The 23,258-nt window shown below is 37.4% G+C and overlaps 1 protein-coding gene across 10 annotated transcripts in view; it reads left to right on the forward strand.

Annotated features, from left to right (window-relative positions):
* Positions 1 to 23,258, forward strand: part of Atg9 (autophagy-related protein 9) — a 230,902-nt gene that overhangs the window by 26,799 nt on the left and 180,845 nt on the right. For 6 of the 10 annotated variants that reach the window (XR_004228413.2, XM_031933758.2, XM_031933766.2 and 3 more), the window contains 2 exon segments: positions 1,600 to 1,922; positions 2,583 to 3,046. Coding sequence is in view for 9 of the 10 variants with exons in the window: in XM_031933758.2 (XP_031789618.1) it covers positions 1,606 to 1,922; positions 2,583 to 3,046 (781 nt within the window). In the remaining variant the exon portion in view is untranslated. 10 annotated transcript variants of the gene reach the window in all.

A 23,258-nucleotide genomic window follows, 5' to 3' on the forward strand; every position in this document is an offset into this window, starting at 1 on the left:
GACTTTTTTCAGTTCTTGGTGTTTTTCTCAGGATCTGTCCCATGAAATAACTTAAAATTTAAGTGGAATATAATCGTAATAACTTTCAGTAATCATGTTTTTTTTTTTAAAGATTCAACATTTAGTATTCAAGTTAAAACAATTTTTAAAAATTACGCTTCATGGTGTATAATAAAAGAACGACGAACGATAATATTAATATTCCGTAGTAAAAAGATAGGTAATTTTATTCTGTTTCAGGTACATATCAAGCAATTTACTTTAATTAACTTTTCCAATAACTTTATTAGAAAAAACTGAAATATCAAAACTAAAAAATCACTATAAAAAAACGCGTACACAAAATGTAAAAACGGACTTTTTTCTCACACTGTTCTAGTAAAAACAAAGAAAATGAAAATTGGTGGGTTAAAATCCACTGAGTAGTAGCTGATATACAGGCTTCTACATATGCGCACATACACATACATCCGTACGGACATTTTCCAAAAACACCATTTTTCGACTAAAAATGCATCAAAACACACTTTCTACATATTTTCACACAAACTCCAAAAATTACTATTACAAAGCTTCCTTAGGAAGGAAGCAATAATAAGTAGGCTTGTTTTAACTAGCTACCGAAGTGTTGAACTACTTTAAGGTATACTTGGAACTTTGTCAAGGCGGGAAAGTGTGCGTAGGGGGGGGGGGGGTTGAAAATGAGTGCCCTAGTTGCGACAAAATCTTGAGACACACGAGAGACTCAGAATTCTAGGTCTCGGTAGTGGTTGTCTTTGTTCGGTTATATGATGCAAAATTCCCTGTCTACCTTGTGTTCCTTGCGAGTAATTTGTGATCAGGAATAAAATGTTTGACTATTTTCGGGGAGTCTTTTACGGTTATCTTTGGCTCAAGTTTTAAGTTAGGTTTCGTTGCATTTAGTGCAGCAGTGTATTATATCCAATAGAATCAAATGCGTGAGGAGCTATTTTCATCCCTGAAGCGCCCTCTCTTCTGTTCCGTTCTGCGGGGCTTTGTAAGCAGAGCTAACCTCTATTCTCCGAAACCGTGTAACAAAGAGTCGCAAGACTTTGGCGCTCATCGGCGAATGTCTGACGCTCTGGGTTTAATAAGGGAGGATTCGATAAAACGAGCCAATCGTAACGTTGGTCCAAGTCGGTAAAAGGCTGTAGCAAAATACTATGTCATTAAGTAAACATTCTCTAAACACTGTGTAAATTAGGGACCCTTTTTTAAAATTATTCTTGTCCTGACGGTTCTCTTTGAGGACAAAGTCTTGTAGCAGCTAAGCGTGAGCGAAAGCACGACCTGGCGTCTATTGAATTAAGTGAATCAACAACGTTACAATTAAAATACGAACAGTAATTACTTATAAACCAGTACTAAAAAATTGTCAAAATTAACTTTGCCATTTCAAATTACTTGATTTTTGTTGAACGATCCAATATTATTCTAAAAGTTATTACTATCATCAAACAACTTATATGAAAAATTAAAAATTATTACATTTTAACGTAGCAAGCAAGAAATTTTTCATTCTGAAAAAAAAAATATTTTGTTGCTTAAATGTAATAGATTACTATTCAATTATTTTAGATTAAAATGGTCCTTGAAAGCAGTTATCAACAATTCGACCAATCTTCAGAAGGTGAAGGTGAAGGTCAAGAAAGAAATGTTGATCGTGATGAGACACCGCTTGATTCTGGCGTTATCATTCATGTAGTTCCAGAAAGTGGTAAAACTAGATGGAATCATATTGAAGATTTAGATTCTTTTTTTACAAGGATGTATCATTACCATCAAAGACATGGATTTGCATGTATGATGCTTCAAGAAGTTTTAGAACTTGGACAATTTATATTTGTCATCAGTTTTTCAGTATTTCTCTTTCATTGTATTGATTACTCTATTCTATTCAAGTAAGCGCTTTATTAATATACTTCTTTTTGTACCTAGAGCCTTACAGTTTACATCTTCCTGTAATTGCCGAGATTACAGTATCGCATACAGGTGTAAATTTTAACGCCTAAGGTGCAACCATTATCTTCGAATACTGAAGGCGTGAAATCCCTACTAAAAAAAGGTAAATAACAATCAGCTGATAATCGTACCAAAACGTTAGCTGATTATTAGGTGATATCAGTTTAATATTTTTATTAAAGCTAAAAGTTATCAATATGAGTTATCAAGTTTTGGAGCTTATAGCCAGAGTATTAGTGTTGTCATCCAGATGTAACACCTAGCTATGCCCACATTATGTGAATTTTATGAATTTCAATAATTTTAAACTCTAAAAAAAATATTCAAGGTAACCAATTTTTTAATGATTATAATCTGATTATCAGTTGAATATTATTATAAAATTTCATCTCATATAAACTCATATCAATAACTTTTAGCTTTAATAAAAATTTCAAACTGATATCATCTAATAATCAGCTGATTGTCATCTACTTTTTTCAGTAGGGCTATCATCTTTTCTTAAAATGTGTATAAAAGGTTTAGAGTGCAATTCATGCCTACTGCAACGTGTACATTTTATTATTCTTTAATTTAATATAATGTTTTATTTTTTTTAGGGATAAAAGGCCTTCAAACACTGACAAAATATCTATAAGTGATGCCATATTGTCCTCCAAGGAATGTTTAGCAAGTATGGGCTTAGTTACTTGGATTTCTATTCTTGTAGCCAGTATATTCTGGTTTCTTCGTGTAGTGAAAGTGCTATATCACTTCGTACAATATTGGGATATTAAATCTTTTTTTAATATTGCCTTGAAAATTAATGATAATGATTTAGATAACTTAACGTGGCATGAAGTTCAAAAAAAAATTATTGAAGTTCAAAAAGAACAAGAAATGTGTATCCATAAAAGAGAGCTTACAGAACTTGATATTTACCACAGAATATTAAGATTTAAAAATTATATCGTAGCAATGATTAACAAGTCTCTTCTTCCCGTACGACTAAAAATTCCTTTTTTTGGAGATATTATTTTCATGACTCAAGGATTGAAATATAATTTGGAACTATTGTTGTTTTGTAAGTATATAATAGCTATAAAAAATTCATACATACACACGAAGATGTGTGCGTGTGTGTGTTAGGGTGTCCCTTATTTCCCAATTTGAGCAAATCGACCGCCCCCTCTACCCTAGATTACTTCTCTATCACCCAAAACCTTCAAATCAGTCTGGTAAAGTTCGATAAAATTCCTCTTAATAGTGCCGCTTTCGACAAACTTTTTTTCACTTCTTCAATTTTTGCATTTACAGACCCCATACATATTTTTTAAATTAAATTTCAAGTTTAAAGTATAAATACCTGACCTACTATTTGTTATTTTTTTTTTTTACTTTTTAGTATGTTCTAGCTTTTTAGTATCATACTTAATCTAGAAAAAAAATCAAGCTTCTAACGAAAAAGATGGACTTCAGCCAAAATAGCGCTTTTAGTTGTCTTTTTACATCTGACACAAGAAATATTAGTTTTTTCGGGCACTTCAAAGTATGTCTAAAACGCTACTGGAAAATCTCAGGTGCGATCTCAGAGTCCTCAGGTGAGATTTCACCTGTGATCTCACGCCGAATTTGCTATCCATATATAAAAAAGTCATGACCGGATGTTGTGAAGCCAAGATAGACGTTTTGTGATTGGCTTATGTAGTGCACATGCGTCTAAGCCAGGAAGTCTAAACGTCTTTTAAATTAGGGCGCGCGAAGCGCGCTGGTCAAGCTCTAGTTAGTAAATTAGCGAAGTAAAAATCAGCTACGCATTCAAAAACTTAATAAAATGTCTCATGAAAAATCTGATGCACCTTATGGGTGCTACCATCTGGATGATACATCGGAAAGTAGGTGCATCAAAGTACTTCTGTGCTAATTTTTGCTTTTTAAGCTTTTAAAAAAAATCTCACCTAAAATTTCACATGACGACTCGCCTAAGATTTTACCTAAGATCTAAGTTTAGATTTTTTTTAAAAAAGCTCAAAAATTGGCTTTAAGATACTGTAATGCACCTATTTTCTGATATATCATCTGGATGGTATCTTGGTGGTCACTGTTTGTGTAATGATCGCTTACCATCTACGATCTAACTGAGCCAATCAAGCAGCTGCTGACAAACGTGAGATCTATGATGGACTCTGCGTCTCCTCTTTGAAATGTGTAAGAACATTCCTGGTTAACTAAGACCAAGTCAAAGAGGGCGAATGCTTCCAATAGCGCTTGTCCTCTTTCGCTCGTCCTTTGGCTGCCTCACTTTACTGCCCAGGCGTTGAAATCGCCTGCTATCAGTACCGGTTTTCTTCCTACAGCATCCTGTACTAGTTGGTCCAACAGTTGTCTGAATTGTTCTATTGACGTGTTGGGTGAAGCATAGCATCTGTAAATGTGTACGCCTGCGACCTTAGCGCGTATGAATCCTATATTACGTCTTGTCATTTTTTCCTGGAAAGTGGCGTCTTCGCATGCCCATATCACCGGTTGACCAGTATGTTCATATTCCACGATGGTTTGTCCAGGTCTCTGTATTGTTCACAGACGATGGCTATGTCGATTCCTGTCTCGCGGACATACTGGCTCAGTAGGTAATGTGCAGTCGCTTAGTGATTCATATTCAACTGCACTATTTTCATTTTCTTTATCTGTCAGTGGCTTCTACTGCAGCTCGGTAAACTGGGCATGCATAGCTAATAGCTGCGTGGTCACTCTTCCCTCTGTGCCTTCTTTGCAGAGTACAAAGTTGGGTTTCTTTTTACACTCCTTTGCTTTGTGCCCATCTTTTCCACATTTAAAGCAAAGCTTACTTCTGTCTTCAGTTACTGTGCACTTTCTACCGATATGGCCGAAACCTAGATATTTATAACACCTAAGCAGCTCGTTTTTGTGGTTAGCTACCCGGATCCTACAGTTGACCCATCCTATTCTGATCTTCTGTAGCTTAGTGATCTTAGTCGCTATCTGAGCTGGTACCCATATCACTGAAATCTGCGTGTCACAATACGTCTTTCGCAGTGATCTTATCGTAGAGACTTCTATGATGTTCTCCTCGCCAATTTCCTTCTGTAGTGATTCTAGTACATCCTCTTTTGAGGTAAGCACGTCCAGATCTCTTATTTCAATGGGTTCTTCTTCCTAGAGTGCTTTTACTGTAGCGCTTTCCACTAGTACCGTTTGAAATGCTTCTTGGAAGTCCGAGGTTTTGACTTCTTTTGTGCGTTTAAGCTCTATCAGAAGATCGCCTGCAACTGTTCTGCGTATTTTATTTACGCTATTCCCCAGTGTGTTAAATGACGGAGCCGCTTTCATTTTGGACAAAATGTCTGCATAGCTCTTTCCTTCTGCAGCCTTGATGATTGAAGCATATGGTCTGGGAGGTCTTGCCTGCTTCTGTCTATTATTGCAGTAAGTTATCTTCTGCGATTCAGAGATTCTTATAGCTCGCTCTTATAGTTCGGGCAAGGTCTTTAATTTGCTTGTGCACATTGTGTCTGCCCCTGACATACTCCATCAGTTCATCGATTCTGCTGCCAAGGCGAACCAAGTGCGCATTCCTTTACGTTATGCGTGCAGCTCTCTTATCTCTGTCTGCATCAACCTCCATTTCTATATCACCTGCATCTCTACATGCAACAGTGGTCGGGTGATAAACCTCTGCGGCTTCTAGGTGAATTTGACCCCCCCCCAAAATCCATGGGGCCAGCGTTGATCACCAGGGCTTTCACCCGATCGGAATCGACGGCTGGACTGGGCACTGTGGCTTGACCCACTTGGGGTAGTAATGTTATTAACTCACTATCCATGCTTGATTTATCTTCGGGGTTCCTTCCCGTAGCCTGTTTACTCCGCGGAGCATATTTTATTTCTGCTCTACCCTTCGGCCGGTTGAGAAGACCTTGACGCGCCGATGAGCTTTCCCCTATCCGACACCCAGGAGACGCGCCACATACGGGGTATCGGCATCCCCGCGCGGACATATGTATGTGTGTGTGCGGACGTGCATACGTGTGTGCGTGCGTGCGTGCGTGCGTGCGGGCGGGCGTGTGTGTGCGTGTGGTTGTGTGTAGACGCTTGTATCTCAGCTTCTACTCAGTGGATTTTAACCCACCAAGTCTTATTTTCTTTGTTTTTACTAGAACATAGTGAGAAAACAGTCCGTTTTTACATTTTGTGTACGCGTTTTTTTATAGTGATTATTTAGTTTTGATATTTCAGTTTTTTCTAAAAAAGTTATTAGGAAAGTTAATAAAAGTAAATTGCTTGATATGTACCTTAAAGGGAATCAAATTATCTATCTTTTTACCGCGGAAAATTGATATTATCGTTCATCGTTCTTTTTATTATACATCATAAAGCGCAATTTTTTTAAATTGTTTTCGTTTTTTTACGTGACGCGATAACTGGAGTAAAAAAACAAAAATCAAGTTCAAATTTTAGATTTAGTTAGTATTATATAGCACCTTGATTCCTTTCTTTGGGCTGTTAGTTTCGAAAATATTAAGCTTCAAAATTTTTTTTTCTACGCTGTATACTCTATATAACTGAAAACTGCATCGCTTAGATCTCAATTTCTATTTAATGAATTTTAATCAACTTGTCAATTTAAAATTATCTTGTTATTATATTCAATTTAAATTAAAGATATCAATGGTTTTAACTTAAATTTTTATATTAGTTTACAACTAAATTCATAGTATTAACTAATAAATAGACAGAACTGACATGGTAACTTTGATAAAAGCACTATAATATGGCAACAGATTCCATGTTAAGTATATTAGAAAACCGAGTTAAAACAATCATAATGTCATATATCTGTTGTATGACTCTAACCACCAATCGAAGCAGTTCAATTAACATGACAATAACATCTATACTATATCGCGCCTTTTTTAAGTTAATTCATCTCATTGCCAGATCGCGATGAAAAGAACATCTAAAAAACTATGACCGTCACCATGACAAACATTTTGCAATTTTCCATTTATTGTCTACAGTGATGTAGTTGTGTATTGACATCAAATTTCGTCCTTTTTTCTGATCTTATGTCCTACGTAAATAAAATCTAATCCCTCCGGTATTATGTTTAATACATCACATCGCATCAAAATCAATATATTTTTTTAATAACTACATAATATTATTCAATAACAATACATTCTTCGAAATCAATTTAAATTTAAATAATAATTATTATGCTTTAATGTTAATTACTTCTGATTTTAAAATAAAATTATATTTCAATAATGGTACCAGCAAAAAACGCTCGCTTCACTCGCGGTTAACATATTTTGTTGTGAAGCATATTATGAAAGAACTACAAAAACTCAAAAGTTTACCCCTGGCAAAAAAATCACGTGATTTACCACACGATCAATCACGTGATAGATCACTTAAATTCCCACGTGATAATCTGCTGTTATTTAATAAAATAAGGAAAACAATTTTTATTACATAATAAAAAAAATTAATTTATTATGGAAACATACGATTATTTTGTGTTTTAATCCTTATAAATTATAGTGATTCTTCTATACTAAAATATATGACGTTTCACGTCAACCGGACCATCAGTTCACCCAAAATTTGGGTTAACCTAACAAGACGTTTGAGGTCTCAAAATGATCGTCTGGTCAAGGGCTTTTGAAAAAGTTCTGGCCTTTTCAAAAATCCAATGTGGCGCATAAAATATGGAGCCTGAAACCCACGTTTTCATAGCACATTCAACAAAAACAATAGTAAAAATGTTCTAATTTGTGAAATATCCCACCAAAAAGCATGTACAACTCATGATAGGACATATTATTGAGAATGCTGAAGGAATTCCAAAATAAAAAATGGCGGAATCAAAATGGTGGACATTATACCTCCACCAAACCCATTTTACCGCAACAAATGATTTTTGATCAGTTTAAAGTATCGATATGGGGGTTTTCAGGGTCACTGAATCTTATTTTAACATCGACATTTCAAAATTTGAAATGGTGGATCCAAAATGGCGGACATTATACCACCACCAAACCAATTTTACCGCAACAAATGATTTTAGATTACTTTAAAGTATCGATATGAAGGTTTTTGGGGCCACTGCACCTTATTTTAACCTCGAAATTTAAAAATCCAAAATGGCCGATCCAAAATGGCGGACATTATACAACCACCAAAACTATTTTACCGCAATGAATGATTTTAAATCAGTTTAAAGTATCGGTATGGGAGTTTAAGGGGCCGCTGAATCTTATTTTAATCTCGAAATTTCAAAATTCAATATGGCCAATATAAACTGGCGGATATTTGTCATAACCCACCCGCAGGCTCTCTCGCGAAAAGCCCCTGCTAACGCGCAACCCGCCGAACACGCCACGCACGCTGCAGCGCTTATCACCGCGGCGCTAGTACCGCGGCGCGCCGCAAGGCGGCTGCGCATTACCCACAAGTGAAGTAGCGTCGCGGAGGGCACATAAGGAGGCCGGGTCCAGCACTGTACCTCGCCCCTCTTCCAACAGCCTAATGCTGCAAGTACACGGCTCGTGTTCAATGACTACTTGTGCAAAGACTTCAGCAAATAAAACTGTTTTGTGGCAAATGAATTTATTGCGTTCAAGTGATTTATTTCATCCCTCTTTTTTACCTACACCCCCAACCCCTTCCCACGTTTAGCAACCCATAGAAAGGAATATTTTCTTCAAGGAATGCTTTCTTCATCGGCGACTTTTTCTCCAACAGTCTTTTTCAGGATAGTTGGTGAGCAAGTCCATCAGCGGCTTTATTCATAGGCGACTTTTTCTCCAACAGTCCTTTTTAGGATAGTTAATAGGTACATTAATAGATACATTGGCGACTTCTTCTTCAACATCCTTTTTAAGGCAGTTGTTGAGTAAGTCTTACTTTATCTGCAACTCCTTGTTCAACTGTACTAGACGTAATTTTGTTATTTCTAACATTTTTTTTTGTTTTGGTTGTGCTTTCTCATATCCTACAACAATGTCTTCTCCTGCGAAAAAATATCGTATCGATAGATGCGTTAATCCATTTGATATTAATACAGGACACAGCAAATCTCTTAGGAAGATCTCCAAAGAATTTCAAGATGTCTATCCTGATTATCCAACATCTTCACTGATTTGTGATATATGTAGAAAATCCTTTTACAAACTACATGATTTGTCATCTCCAAACGTCAGTATGAGTGTTGATTTTGAATCAGAGACTGACTCACCTTCGGTTTCAAGCACGGATGCACCTGCAAGATGATCTTACAGATATTTTAACTGGACTTAAAAACAAATTCCAATCCCTGCCGGAGAACGATCCATTACGTGTCAGTACTCTTACTATTTTGCCCGAACACTGGGTAATACGTAAAATTATGAACCAATTTGGTGTGTCTCACAGAATGGCTCGTAAAGCAAAACAGTTAAGAGAATCAGATGGAGTTTTGGCTTCTCCTGTTGCAAAACGTGGAAAAACATTACCTGCAGAAACTACTCAGAAAGTTGAAGATTTTTACGAAAATGATCTTAACAGCAGAATTATGCCAAATAAAAAAGATACCGTCAGTATTTATTTATATGGTGAAAAAATAAAAGTGCAGAAAAGATTATTACTTACTGATATTAAGAACCTTCATAATCAATTTAAAGAACAGTTTCCTGAACATCCGATTGGGCTTACCAAGTTTGCGGAACTGAGACCAAAATGTTGTGTCTTTGCAGGATCCTCTGGTACACACAATGTATGTGTATGTACGATACACCAAAATTTCAAAGCGATGATTGACGCAGTACATATAGAAAAAATCTCAAACAATATTCTGAAGAATTATAAAGATTGTTTGAATTTCGTTCTATGTGAGGATCCCAAACCAAGTTGTTATTTGAATGAATGCAAATTTTGTCCGGACATTCAAAAGTTTTCTAATTATGTTGAGAACATTATGGATGAGCACAATATTGATCAAGTCATCTTCAGCACGTGGCAATCAACCGATAGATACACTTTGATAAATAATGCCTAACATCGCAAGAATTTATTGAAACTTTATGTTCTAGCCTAGAAAAGTTGATACCTCATCACTACATCGCTAAGGAACAATCAAAGTTTATTTCTGGGAAGAAAAATAATCTTTTAGATGAAGAGGTTCTTGCTCAATTGGATTTTGCTGAGAACTATGCTTTTACAGCCCAAGATGCTGCACAGGAATTTCATTTTAATAATGATCAAAGTACGATTTTTCCTGCTGTTGTTTATTATAAACCTGAAGGCAAGCTAAAGCATTTCAGTACAGTATCTATGTCCGACTGTACTACTCATGATGCCACTGCAGTATACATAATGCAGCAAAAGCTTATACCTGAAATTCGCAAGGTTTGTCCCACAGTAAAAAAGGTAATATATGCTACTGATGGTGCTAAACAGCATTTTAAAAATCGTTATCAAATGAGTAGTTTAATGAGTCATAAGAGAGATTTTGACGTTGATGCTAAATGGCACTGTTTTGCAACAGCACACGGAAAAGGTAGTTGCGATGGAGTTGGAGCGATAGTAAAGAGAGAAGCTACAAGAACGAGCTTACAAGCTGCAATAGCTCTTTATTTATGGGCTAATGGGCGATCATTCAAAATAAAATTTTTCTCATACACCAAAAAAGATCACAAACAAACTCGTCAATTCCTAACAAAGAGATTTAAAAACTGTCCACCTGTCACAAACATACAAATGGGGCATGGATTTATCCCAGAAAATAATGAAACGTTGAAAGTCATGCATTACTCAAATGCCAATGAACCTAGGAACAGAGTAATTTATGATATCGGCGAAAGCCATTTATCACCAGTAAAAACTCTACGAACGAGGAGCCAGAATTGATAAGAGTGCACAAAATGTCATTAAAGATTGATTCATTTGGCTAAATTATATATTTTTTTCATCCACGCAGGCATATATATATACACAGAACAATAGAAAAATGTAAGTGCAAAAACCGCAGACAGATAATTCGAAATCTAATAGACCGGAAAAATATAAGATTCATGTGCACAAATACTGATTTCGATAATACATTAACCATTTACCTCACAAACCCCCATATCGATACTTTAAATTGATCTAAAATCATTTGTTGCGGAAAAATTGGTTCAGTGGCGGTGTAATGTCCGCCATTTTGGATCAACCATTTTAAATTTTGAAATTTCGAGGTCAAGCTAAGATTCAATGACCCCGAAAACCCCCATATCGATACTTTAAACTGATCTAAAATCATTTGTTGCGGTAAAATGGGTTTGGTGGAGGTATAATGTCCACCATTTTGATTCCGCCATTTTTTATTTTGGAATTCCTTCAGCATTCTCAATAATATGTCCTATCATGAGTTGTACATGCTTTTTGGTGGGATATTTCACAAATTAGAACATTTTTACTATTGTTTTTGTTGAATGTGCTATGAAAACGTGGGTTTCAGGCTCCATATTTTATGCGCCACATTGGATTTTTGAAAAGGCCAGAACTTTTTCAAAAGCCCTTGACCAGACGATCATTTTGAGACCTCAAACGTCTTGTTAGGTTAACCCAAATTTTGGGTGCACTGATGGTCCGGTTGACGTGAAACGTCCCATATATATATATATATATATATATATTATTTAGTAGTCCTAATTTAGATTATAAATATCAATTTTAACTTCAAAAATGATTCAGATCTTTTTAATATTTATCTTGAAGTATACGTGTAAACTTTACAAAGTTATAAATCTAACATATTTTTGGATAAAAGTAGCATAGAATTTCAAGGCTTACTCAGGCAGTAAGATAATGGATTATGAAGTTGAGGACCGGGGTTCAATCCTCAGTTAGGACAGTTTTTATTTCATTTTTTATGTGCTTAATTTATTTGAATTAGCAACAAATCTATTTTTCACAATTGTTAATTAAAAATAAAATAATTACATTTATTTTAATGAAAACAAATACTTTAATTTTATGATTGATTTCTGACGTGATTTTAAACGTGATTTATCACGTAAGGAATCACGCCAAATAGTCACGTCATAAATCACGTGATTTATTACGTGAGAATTCAAGTGATCTATCACGGGCTGGATCGTGTGATATATCCAAGATTGTTTTTGTCAGGGAGGCTATTAAAACTTATATTATATTATACATTATATTAAACATAAACACTTTTTCTCTGGTTCTCCGGTTCTCCGGTCCTTCAGGGTCATACTATCTATATTCCTTAATTTTATAAGTATTAGAGTGACCTCTTTATAATTCGGATCTCATTTGTATCTTTTTTACGTATATTATCCTTAGAAAGGAAAAGTAAATTAAAACAATATAGAAATTATATTTTTAAAATATTTGTATGTTTCTCCGATCTCTCCGCTTCAAAGGGCTGAGGAATAAAAGCACTGTCCTGGCTATTTACATACAAAGTTGCGGATGCATATACAAACATTGGGGCAATATGGAAATCGGTGCAGTCTAAACTGATTTGTTAATTAAGGGGTCCAGCCTGGGTTAAATCTTACAAAAAAACAACTAAATATTAGTCCGATAAAAATTTAACCTAAATTAAAAAACAAAAAATATCTACTGTAAATATTTACACTATACACTATTTCTACTGAGAAATATCATGTATATACCATACAAGATCACTGACCAAAATTCATGACATTTTACTATATAAATAAGTGTTTTTAGTCACTTGCCACGGCTTGTTGAAAGATCTGAACCGTATTCTCTACTCGAGCTTAAAATGTACCTTAAACATGCCCCTTCAAACCTAATGAAAGAAATTTCTAAAAAATATTGATTTTTATCAATTTTCATGTTTTACCAACCTCTCTGTTCCAAAGGGCAAGAACAGACTGATGAAAAGAAAAACACTTTTCTAGCTATTTATATACAAAGCTGTGGATGCGTAGACTGCATATACATATTAAATATATACTATGTATAAATATCAGAAAAATTTTATAAGCCATTACCTGCACATTAATTCCAACGCTTTCGTAGTTTACCCTTTCAACGTTAGCCAACGTTTTTCCGTTGTCCGACTCTCACAGAGTGGACTTGCTGGTAATGAATTTTTTTGAGATTCGTTTTTTTTTATAATTTATTAGTAGTATACGCATTATATTGTTATATATGATAGCGCCATACTTATTAATATGATGCTGTTAATTATTATTATATTATTTTAATGTTCTCTGCATTCAGTAATATGCTGCTGGTTATTATAATATATCGTTTCAGATTTCATGCACACACACACGCACACCCGTATGTGGCGCGTCTCCTGGGTGGCGGATGGGGAGAGCTCGCTGGGGTATATACCTCGGAGGGTAGAACAGAAATAATATATGCTCCGTGGACCAAATCAGGCCACCGTGTTTGCCGTGCAGTGCGACCTGTAAGCTGCAAAAAGAAGATCCTGGGTGGGGAGTCAATCTGAGGTTGCGAGTCTAACTGACCTGAACCACCTTTGGCTCCCGTTGCCGGCAAGACGGGAGGCCGGTCACATAGCCAGTACTGGTCAATCGGCTAAGGCGAGTACGTGATATTGTTTGATGTCTGACAGAAACTCTCCAGAGAGCCAAGCACTTTGTTCGGGGTAGGAGGTTCATGTGTGGGGGCCATCTCAGCTGCCTCCATAGACAGGGGGATCGAGGAAGGTCAGACAGATACCGGGATGAAGACTATTATTGAGGATGGAAATTTAACCGAGCAAAGAGAGAAAGCAGGAAAAGGAGCCCTCGAGATCTGGAATACAATCCGGGATGCTGAGCGAGAACGAGAAAGCATATGGGAGAAGATCCGAGACAGGCTGGGCTCTATGGATAATGTTGTGTCAAACGCATCCAACATTCATAAGTCTGTTGAAAGCGAACTGTCGGCGATTATGATCCAGGTAAGGCGGCTTGAAAGAGGACAAGTGGCGCTGGAAAAGAGCAAGTAGAGCCTTGGATTGGTGCTAAAAAAGCGGAAATGTCACCGAACCAGCAGCATATTCAGAAGGAGGACAAGGCATCACAGACGATAGAAGCATCAAACGTGGTGACGACAAGAACGCTAAATAAGCATAAGGCAATGTCACCAAGCCAGGTAAAAGATCGACAAGAAAACTACGCTAAAAGAACGAGAAAAAATAAGGAAGTAGCCTCTGTAAAAGTCGCATCAAAAATCCAATCACAGGTGTCTCCGGAAGCAAAGGCAGACCAACCCTGGCAGGAAATTATTACCGTAAAGGAGAAAAAGAAAGAAAAGAAGAGGAAAAAGGAAATACGCAAGAAAACCACGAGAGAGACTTACCAGGCCTGATGCACTTGTTATAAAAGCTGCTGAAGGAAATTCGTACGCTGATATTTTGAGAAAAATAAAAGCGGATCCTAAGCTGACGGTGCTTGCTAACGGCGTAAATAAGATACGCAAAACGGTGGCAGGAGATCTTTTTTTAGAGCTACGACGCACCAAAGAAGTGAAAACGCAGGAACTTCAAGAAGCGGTTAAAACGGTGCTTATAAAAGAAGTCACAATCAAAAGGTTTCTGCATGAAGTGGTCTTTAAAACAAAAGACCTCGATATGCTTACCTCTGAGCAGGATATTCTAGAAGCCCTGAGTAGAGAGTTTTCAGAAGAGAAGGAAGTAGTAGAGGAGACGTCCGTAAAAACTCCCCGGAAAACTTATGGAGATAAGCAGACTGCCCAGATTGCACAAAAATCGATCGCACGAGGAAAGCTCAAAGTAGATTGGGTTAATTGCAGAAATAGGGAGATTAGTCAAGAGACACGATTACCTCGATGCTATAAATGCCTGGGTTTCGGCCATATCGCAAAAAAGTGTACAGAGACAAACGACAGAAGTAAATGCTGTTTTAAGTACGGAACGGAAGGACATGCATCGAAAAGTTGCACGAACGTGCTGAGTTGCGTTCTCTGCCAGGAAAAGGATGGAGAATCAAAGAGTGACCATGCAGCTGGTAGCTATAGATTCCCAGCCTACCAAGCTGCATTAAAAGTAGTGAAGAACCAACGAAAATGAAGATAGCGCAGATAAATCTAAATTACTGTAAGACAGCACAGGACCTACTTAATTAGTATGTCCGCGAGAAAGAGGTAGACGTAGCTATTGTGTGCGAACAAATTAAGAATCTAGACGAACTGTCGTGGGAAATGGACACTACGGGTAAAGCAGCAATTTCGGCATTTTAAAACATAGCTTTTTTTGAAAAAATGAAGATCCGTGAAGAAGGATTTATACGGGCTAAGGTAGCAGGTGTCACTGTTTACAGCTGTTACGCTTCACCTAACGCTCCAATCGAGCAGTTCGAACAACTGCTAGATCGTCTCATACAAGACGCAGTAGGGAGCAAACCAATACTGATTGCAGGCGACTTTAATGCATGGGCTGTGAAGTGGGGCAGCATAAAGACTAACCACAGAGGACGAGTACTCCTGAAAGCATTTGCTCTCCTGAATTTGATCCTAGTTAACCAAGGATGTACCCACACATTTAGAAAAGGAGAAGCAGGGTCTATTGTCGACCTGACGTTTGTTAGTAGCAGCCTTATAGGCTTAGTTGATTCATGGACAGTAAGTGGGCACTACACACATAGCGATCATCAGGCAATAATAATAAAGGTAAGAATACCAAAAAGGGGGCCCAGCGCGAGTACAACGACAAATACGAAGAGTGACATACAGTAGACGACCACCACGTAGCAATGCACGTAGCAAGTGCCACTGGACCAGAAGACGAGAACAACGAGCGAAGAAGAAATACTATAAAACTGGTATAGGCCAGGAAATAGTAGATGTCTGTGGACAAGGAATGAAGGACGCTAAGAGGAGTCTTAAAAAGAAAATCCGTGAAAACAAACGACGGTGCCTTAAGGAATTACAGGATGAGGTCGAACAAGACCCTTGGGGTCGGCTATACAGAATAGTAATGAAGAAGATTAAACGGAGCTACGTGCCCCGTCTAAAATACACGGAGCTATTACACTGGGTAGTGACCACACTGTTTCCCAGGCAACTGGAAGAGCCAAGTGTCATTGAAAGAGGTTTAAATGAAAAGGCTATCCCACCGATCACGATTGAGGAATTGTTAGCCGCCTGCAGAAGGGTAGGAAATAACAAGGCCCCAGAGCCGGATAGCATTCTAAATATTGCGTTGAAGCATGCCATTTATGCTCATCCAGAGGTCTTTGTAGACTTGTACAATACATGTCTAGAAGAGGGAACATTTCCCACAAACTGGAAAAAACAGCGACTAGTGCTTCTGCCAAAAAAGAAACCACCCGAGGAATCCACATCATACAAACCACTCTGCCTGCTGGATATCCCAGGGAAGATTCTGGAACGCATTATCTGCGTCAGAATGGATCATTTTATACAAGGAAAAGGTGGATTAGCGGAACACCAATATGGCTTCAGAAAGAAGCGTTCAACCCTGGAGGCAGTTAGTCTAGTGATTGACACTGCACAAACAGCAATAGAAGGGAAAAGATGGAAGGGAGGAATAAAGAAGTATTGCGCCATAGTTACATTGGATGTCAAAAATGCATTCGATTCGGCCAGATGGAGTAAAATATGTCACTGAGGACGGTACCAAGATCTATAAAGTTACAGGAGACGTACCTCAAGGGTCAGTACTTGGCTTACAGACTTGGAACATCATGTACGACAGGGTACTAAAGCTACAATTACCTGAAGGAGCAACAGTCGTAGGATTCGCTGACGACATAGCAGTAGTGGTAGTAGCGAAACATAAAGAAGAGTTGACAGACATAGCCGAAGAGTCAACCCGTATAATACACGAATGACTAACAGAGACAAGACTGGAACTAGCCAGTCACAAAACGGAAGTTATCCTCATTTCCAGTAGGAAGAAGATGACGGAAATCATACTAACGGTGGATGGACATAAGATCGTTTTTCAATTTACCATTAAATACTTGGACATCACCATCGATGCAAGACAAAGTTTTAAACAGCATCTAGAAGTAGTTAGTGATAAAGCAGCAAAAGTTAGCGCTGCTCTATCACGATTGATGCCAAATGTAGGAGTGCCAACTCAGAAGCGAAGGTTACTTTTAGCCAGTGTAACCACATCGATTATGCTATACAAAGCTCTAATATGGACAGATGGGATGCGAGTGAAATCGTAGGCACGAAAGTTGACTACCGTGTATAGGCGAAGTGCACTAACAGTGGCGTCCGCTTACCGTACGGTATCGGAGATGCTGCCTGCATTTTAGCAGGTATGCCACACATTGCTCTCTTAGCGTTGGAAAGAAAGGACGCATTCGAAGCTAGGTGATGATCGAGTGACAAAAGCCAGAAGGAGATCTGGGATGCCGCAAGAAAGAAGACGATGGCTGAATGGCAAACAAGATGGGACGCTAGTGGCAAGGGGTGATGGACTCATAGCCTTGTACCAAGGATATAAGACTGGATTGGGAAAAGACACGGGGAAGTTAACTACTACCTCACGCAGTTTTTGACCGGGCACGGATGTTTCCAGGCGTATTTGCATCGGTTCAAACTAGACGACCAATCGAACTGTCCAATATGTTCTGATGCAGCAGAGGATGTTGAGCAGGTCTTTTGCGAGTGCTCACGATATCATCAAGAGCGAGAGGAACTTTAGAGTTATCTTTAGATCAGAGTAACTCCTGAGTCGATTATGACGGCCATGCTGACCTCAGAGGATGGATGGTGCGCAGTCAGCAACTATTTAGCAGACATTCTCAAGAAAGTCAGGAAAGACAGTGCAGACAGAAGAAGATGAAGAGGCTGAGTACGTACGTGTGTACGAAGCAGAAAATGAAGGATGACTGTAGTGATGACGACCACATCAACCAGAAGCGGGCAAAAGCCTTTCGCCCCCCTGCGAAGCATTGCCTGACGGTAGTACCGCGGGGTTCAGGGGCATAGAAGATGCAGCTAGGCACCTTTATTAAGGGTCGATAAAGGCAAAGAGGGCATTCCTTTTTACGGCTGGGTGTTTTTTCACCTGGCCGTAGAAGGGATGGGTTTAGTCGGTGGGAATCCGACACACGGCTGACATTGTGGATGGGGCTGTTTCGACGACCCCATAAACAAGGTCATGCTATGGTCTTTCTAAGATTTTCCGTAATACCTCTTTCTCCGAGAGAGAAAAAAAAAACACACACATACATCCGTACGGACATTTCCCAGAAACACCATTTTTCGACTAAAAATGCATCGAAGCACGCTTTCCACATGTTTTTACACAAACTCCAAAAATTACTATTACATGGCTTCTTTAGGAAGATAGCAATAAAAGAAAAATAATAATACACAAATCAAAGATGTCAGAGACCGGTGTAAATACTCCTGCACAGAATTACTACGCAAAAAACTAATTTTTTTTATCCCAATCCTCTACGGTTTTTTGAAATGCGATTCGTTCAATTTTTGCGTGTTTTTGAATAAAAATGTTGTTGTTACACGATTATCTCTATGAGACTTCAATCAATTGGGCTAAAAATTTGTGTGCGAACTTCCCTCATAATAGTAAGGTACTAAATTTATTTTGGGCTTGATCCTGCCAGTATACACAGAATGCGGTCACCTCCAAAAGTTGCTAAAACCGGTTTTTTAGCTTTTACTCAAATTCTAAGCATTTTACAAAAAAAAGTTAAATGGGAAAGTTGTTGATCGTTGCAAAATACTACTTTTTCCCCATAACATCAAATTATAAATATCCTTATAACGCGAGTTTACAGTTGAAAATCGATTTTTTACAGATAAATAAACCAATTATTTGCCATAAAACTTTTCGGACATACGTTTGACATGGAAATGTTAAATGTAAACGACATTTTTAAACACTATTTGACAAACAACAACTCTAGAAGCGATTCTTTAAAACCAAAAGCAGTACGGTACGTGCGCGAAGCGTGAGTGTCGCCGGTCGTGCTTTGCATCGCGAAGCATACTTCCTGCCATTTATCCCTGATATTTTCGTTTCTTCGCACTCTTCTACCACATGTTTTAACGTCTCCTCTTCTTATTTACACATCTTGCATCTCGTCTTTTCCTTTGGCCTCCAGTATTTATTACCCCATATCTTACTTCGTAGCCTTAACCTTGCAATGATTCCTAATGATTCTTTTCTGTCAATCAGGTATTCCGGGATTTCTCCTTGTCCTTTGGAAATTTCTTTAATTTTTTTTTGCATATTTTGAATTTCATATTTCCTCTCTCCACGGACTTGACTAGAAGGCGTGAATGAGAGCAGTCGCGTGCGATAGCGTCTCCGTGAATTTAGCGTTTTTCTCATAATTAGTGATTAAATTAATAAGAATAAAGTATACTAAAGTCTAAATTATAGTGTGGGGAATAAGCAGGGATAATAGTTTTTGCGAATAATTATACGGGCTGATTGTAAAAGGCGTGCAAAGGGAGGTTGAGGTCCCGATTTGACGTTAGGTAGAAGAGCGGGCCTCGTGTTGCGGCACGGAAGAAAATGCGGACGGCAGCGAGTTCAACTTCGTTTCGTTTCGTTCGAACTTTGCTTCGTTGCGCGGTTTGACAAGGAGCCTTGCGAGCGGTGCTTCCGCGGAGAGCGATCGAATGGGAATAAGCAATGCGAGCCGTTGGAGTCGCGTGTGTTTTTCGGATAGGGACGTAATACAAATGAAAAGGATGTTAGTCGAAAAGGAAAGGAATGAAAATCAAAATGTAACTGTAATAAAGTGTTTAGATATAGATGAAAACGAACAGCCGGTTAACGCCACGATTGTAAAATTTTTGAAGGATAAGCTAAACGTCGAAATTATAATAGGTCGTCATAATATAAGGGTTAGAGGGAAAGTTATTGTAATAAAGCTCAGAAACGCGGATGATAAAGAAACGATTATGCAGAACAAAAACAAACTTGCGGGGACAAGACTTTTCATTGATCATTACAGAAGTTATGAAGAAAGAAAAAGACAAGAAAAAATTAGCGCGTGGGTTAGAGAAAAAAAGAAACAGGTTTGCAGTTAAAAATTGTTTTCGGAAAAATTTTTTATAATCACACGTGGGTGAGATAAGAAGATAAGGAAAATATGCATGAGAGAATAGCCGCGGAAGAGAAAAGAGACAATGAAGAAAAACGGAGGTTATCGGCGGAAAGAAGCAACGTAAAGGTTAGGAGGGACAGACCCAATGATGGTTTGTCTTTTTATTAGGCCAGGAATGGAATCGAGACGAAGAGGTCATAGAGAGTGTAAGAGGGGGTAATGCGAGAAAATTCATATTTTGGAAAGTAGCAGGAATTTTCAATAAAGATAGAGATTTTTGGGATTATATTAAAATAGTACATTACGATACGTGTGACTTAAATGGTTCTTTTTTACACGGCGCAGTTAGCACCCGAGCGCTGTGAGGGCGCTAATCGCCGTGTAAAACTGTACCATTTAAGTCAAGAGTATGGTATAAAATTTCGTATAATTATTCGTATAATTATCGTATAAAAATCGCAAGTCTCGCCTATTCGTGACTTAACAGCTGATTTTAGCCACACTGTGCTATAAAAGGATTTTATAAGTCTAGCAGAAACTTGGGATGAAGAAAGACGGAAAATTAAAAAAAATATATTAGCGAAAGAATTCGAATGGAGCCTGATACCGGCTAAAAATGAACACAAGAATGGGAGAGCGGAAGGTGACTTTATAATTGGGGTTAAAAAAAACATAGAATTTGAAAAAAATAAAATTGGCCTTGTATGTGAAGAGGGGCTAATAAAATCAGAAATAAAAGATAGGGGTTAAATAAATACAATATGATCAGTGTATAATTCGGTTAATTGAGAAAAAAATTGGGAAAAACTTGATGAGATGGAATTTGTAGACGAAGGGGATATCATAATAGGAGGGGATTTCAATATCTGTATAGGAGACGAGGGGAAAAACTGGTAAATTTTATTTAAACATTTTTTTTAATTTTATTTTTAAAAAATGGTAAACAAAGGTTGGGTCATTTTAAACTGTAGAACTTCAGGGGGTGAAAGGGGCAAATTTACTTTTATAGGACCGAGGAGCAGCTCGGTAATTGATTATATAATTGTCAACGAAAAAACGAGAGATAGAATAATTTGATACATGATAGAGGAGAGAGTGGACTTGGACCATGCCCCTGTATGTGCAATAGTTTCAATGTGTAATCATAGGAATTCTCTGAAAAAAGCAGCAATAGGCATTAAATGTAAAGAAGCCGTAAAAAAAGAAATACTATTATTGAGCGAAGAGAATATAGCAGAATTCAAAGAACAAACATCATCTATTGAAGGTGAAGTAAAAAGGGACAACTCAGCACAATTTACCTGAGAAGGAATCAAGAAAACGATAAAGGAAGGCTAACTTTTATATTAGTTATAAAAAAGAAGATCAAAATAAAAAAGAAATGGAAAATAGGTATGAAACGTTGGTGGGACAGAAGCTGTGCCAGAGAAAAGAGAGCTGCAATTAAATTACTGAAGCAATGGAAAAAGGGCTTAGTCCATAAGGAAAAGTATATAGCTGAAAGGAAAGAGTGGAGGGAATATTGTTGGGAAAAAGAAAAACAGTATAAAGAAATAGAAGAAGCAGAATTAAGAAGTATAAAAAATGAGAATGATGTATGGAAATTTTTAAACAGATTCAGAAAAAGGAGAGAAAAAAAAGAAAACAGCATCAAAGAAGAAGATGGGATAACGTATTTCAAAATCTTTTTACAAGGATCAGATGAGCGTCAATTGGGGGATAAAAGAAGAAAAGAAATCTTAGCGGAGGAGGAGAAAATCACAGGTCTGGAAATTAAAGGGGCATGGAAAATGTTGAAGAAGAAGAAAGCAGCGGGCATTGATGAAAGCCCAAATGAAGCAATGACGAATAGATTAATTTGGCCGGAAAATGGAAAACGGGGTTAATAGTACCTTTGTACAAGAAAGGTGATCCTAATGACGCAAAAAGCTACAGAGGAATATCTATTATCAACGCCCTACAAGCTTTACACGGAAGTTATACTGAGAAGGTTAGAAAAAGAGGTAAAAGAAAAAAATCTTTTGCCAGGACAAGCGGGCTTTAGGAAAGGAAGAGCAACACTGGATAACATCTATATTTTGACCTGTCTGTCGCAGAAGGCAAAAGCAATGAAGGATAAACTATATTCAATATTCGTGGATTTAATAGCAGCTTTTGATACACTGGACAGAAAAATACTATGGGAAATTATAAAGAAATTAGGAATCAGTAACTACCTGCTAGAGAGAATAAAGGGCATACATGAAGAAAACAAGGTAAGCATCAAGATGGAAACGGGGATCTCTAAAGAATTTTGGATCAACGTGGGTCTAAGACAGGGTTGTGTTCTGAGTCCATTGCTCTTTTGTCTGTTTATTGCGGGATTACAAAAAGAACTTAAGGACAGAAATATAGGGGGTATAAAAATAGGTGAAAATAAAATATGGTCCTTAGCTTACGCAGATGACATAGTAATGCTAGCGGAAAATAGAGAAGCGCTGCTAGATATGTGTGATACTTTCTAAAAATTCTTAAAAAGCAGGAAACTTATCTTGAGCACAGAAAAAACGAAAGTTCTAGTCTTTAACAAAATAAAAAATAGTAAAACAGAAAAATGGGTATGGGAAGGTAAAGAAATAGAAGAACTCAGGAAATTTAAATACCCAGGTTTCGTTTTCAACAAAGACGGGAACGATAAAGATCACATCAATAAACTGAAAAAAAAAGGAATAAGTGCAGCAAAAAAAAAACGTGGGTATTAGGGGAGAAATGCTGTAGAGGGGATTTCGAAAGAAGAAAAAGGCTTTTCAATTACTTAGTTAGGAGTGTTATGGAATATGGAATAGAAATATGGGGGTGGGAAGAAAAAAAGAGTTGGAAAAAATAAAGTTAGATTATATTAGGTGGATCCTTAAATTGGATATTCGGACTCCAAAATACATACTGTATAAAGAAGCGTTTACAAACAAATTGAGTTTACATTGGGGTAGAAGGGCGGTGCGGTCCGAACAAAAAATAGCGAAACAAGACGAAAACAGGTTAACAAAAATGTGTTGGCGGGAAATGCAAAAAGGAAATTTTGAAAATTTGTATAGTGTAGAAAGGAAAAGATATTTGAATGATGCAAGACTGAGTAAAAAATATATTTTAGATAAAATTGCGCAGAATATAGATATAGAGGAAGAAATATACAGGAGAAAAGTAGATGTAGAAAATTAAAGTATTAATGCGAAA

Source organism: Nasonia vitripennis (genome assembly GCF_009193385.2).
Source record: "Nasonia vitripennis strain AsymCx chromosome 1 unlocalized genomic scaffold, Nvit_psr_1.1 chr1_random0005, whole genome shotgun sequence".
Lineage (NCBI taxonomy): Eukaryota > Metazoa > Arthropoda > Insecta > Hymenoptera > Pteromalidae > Nasonia > Nasonia vitripennis.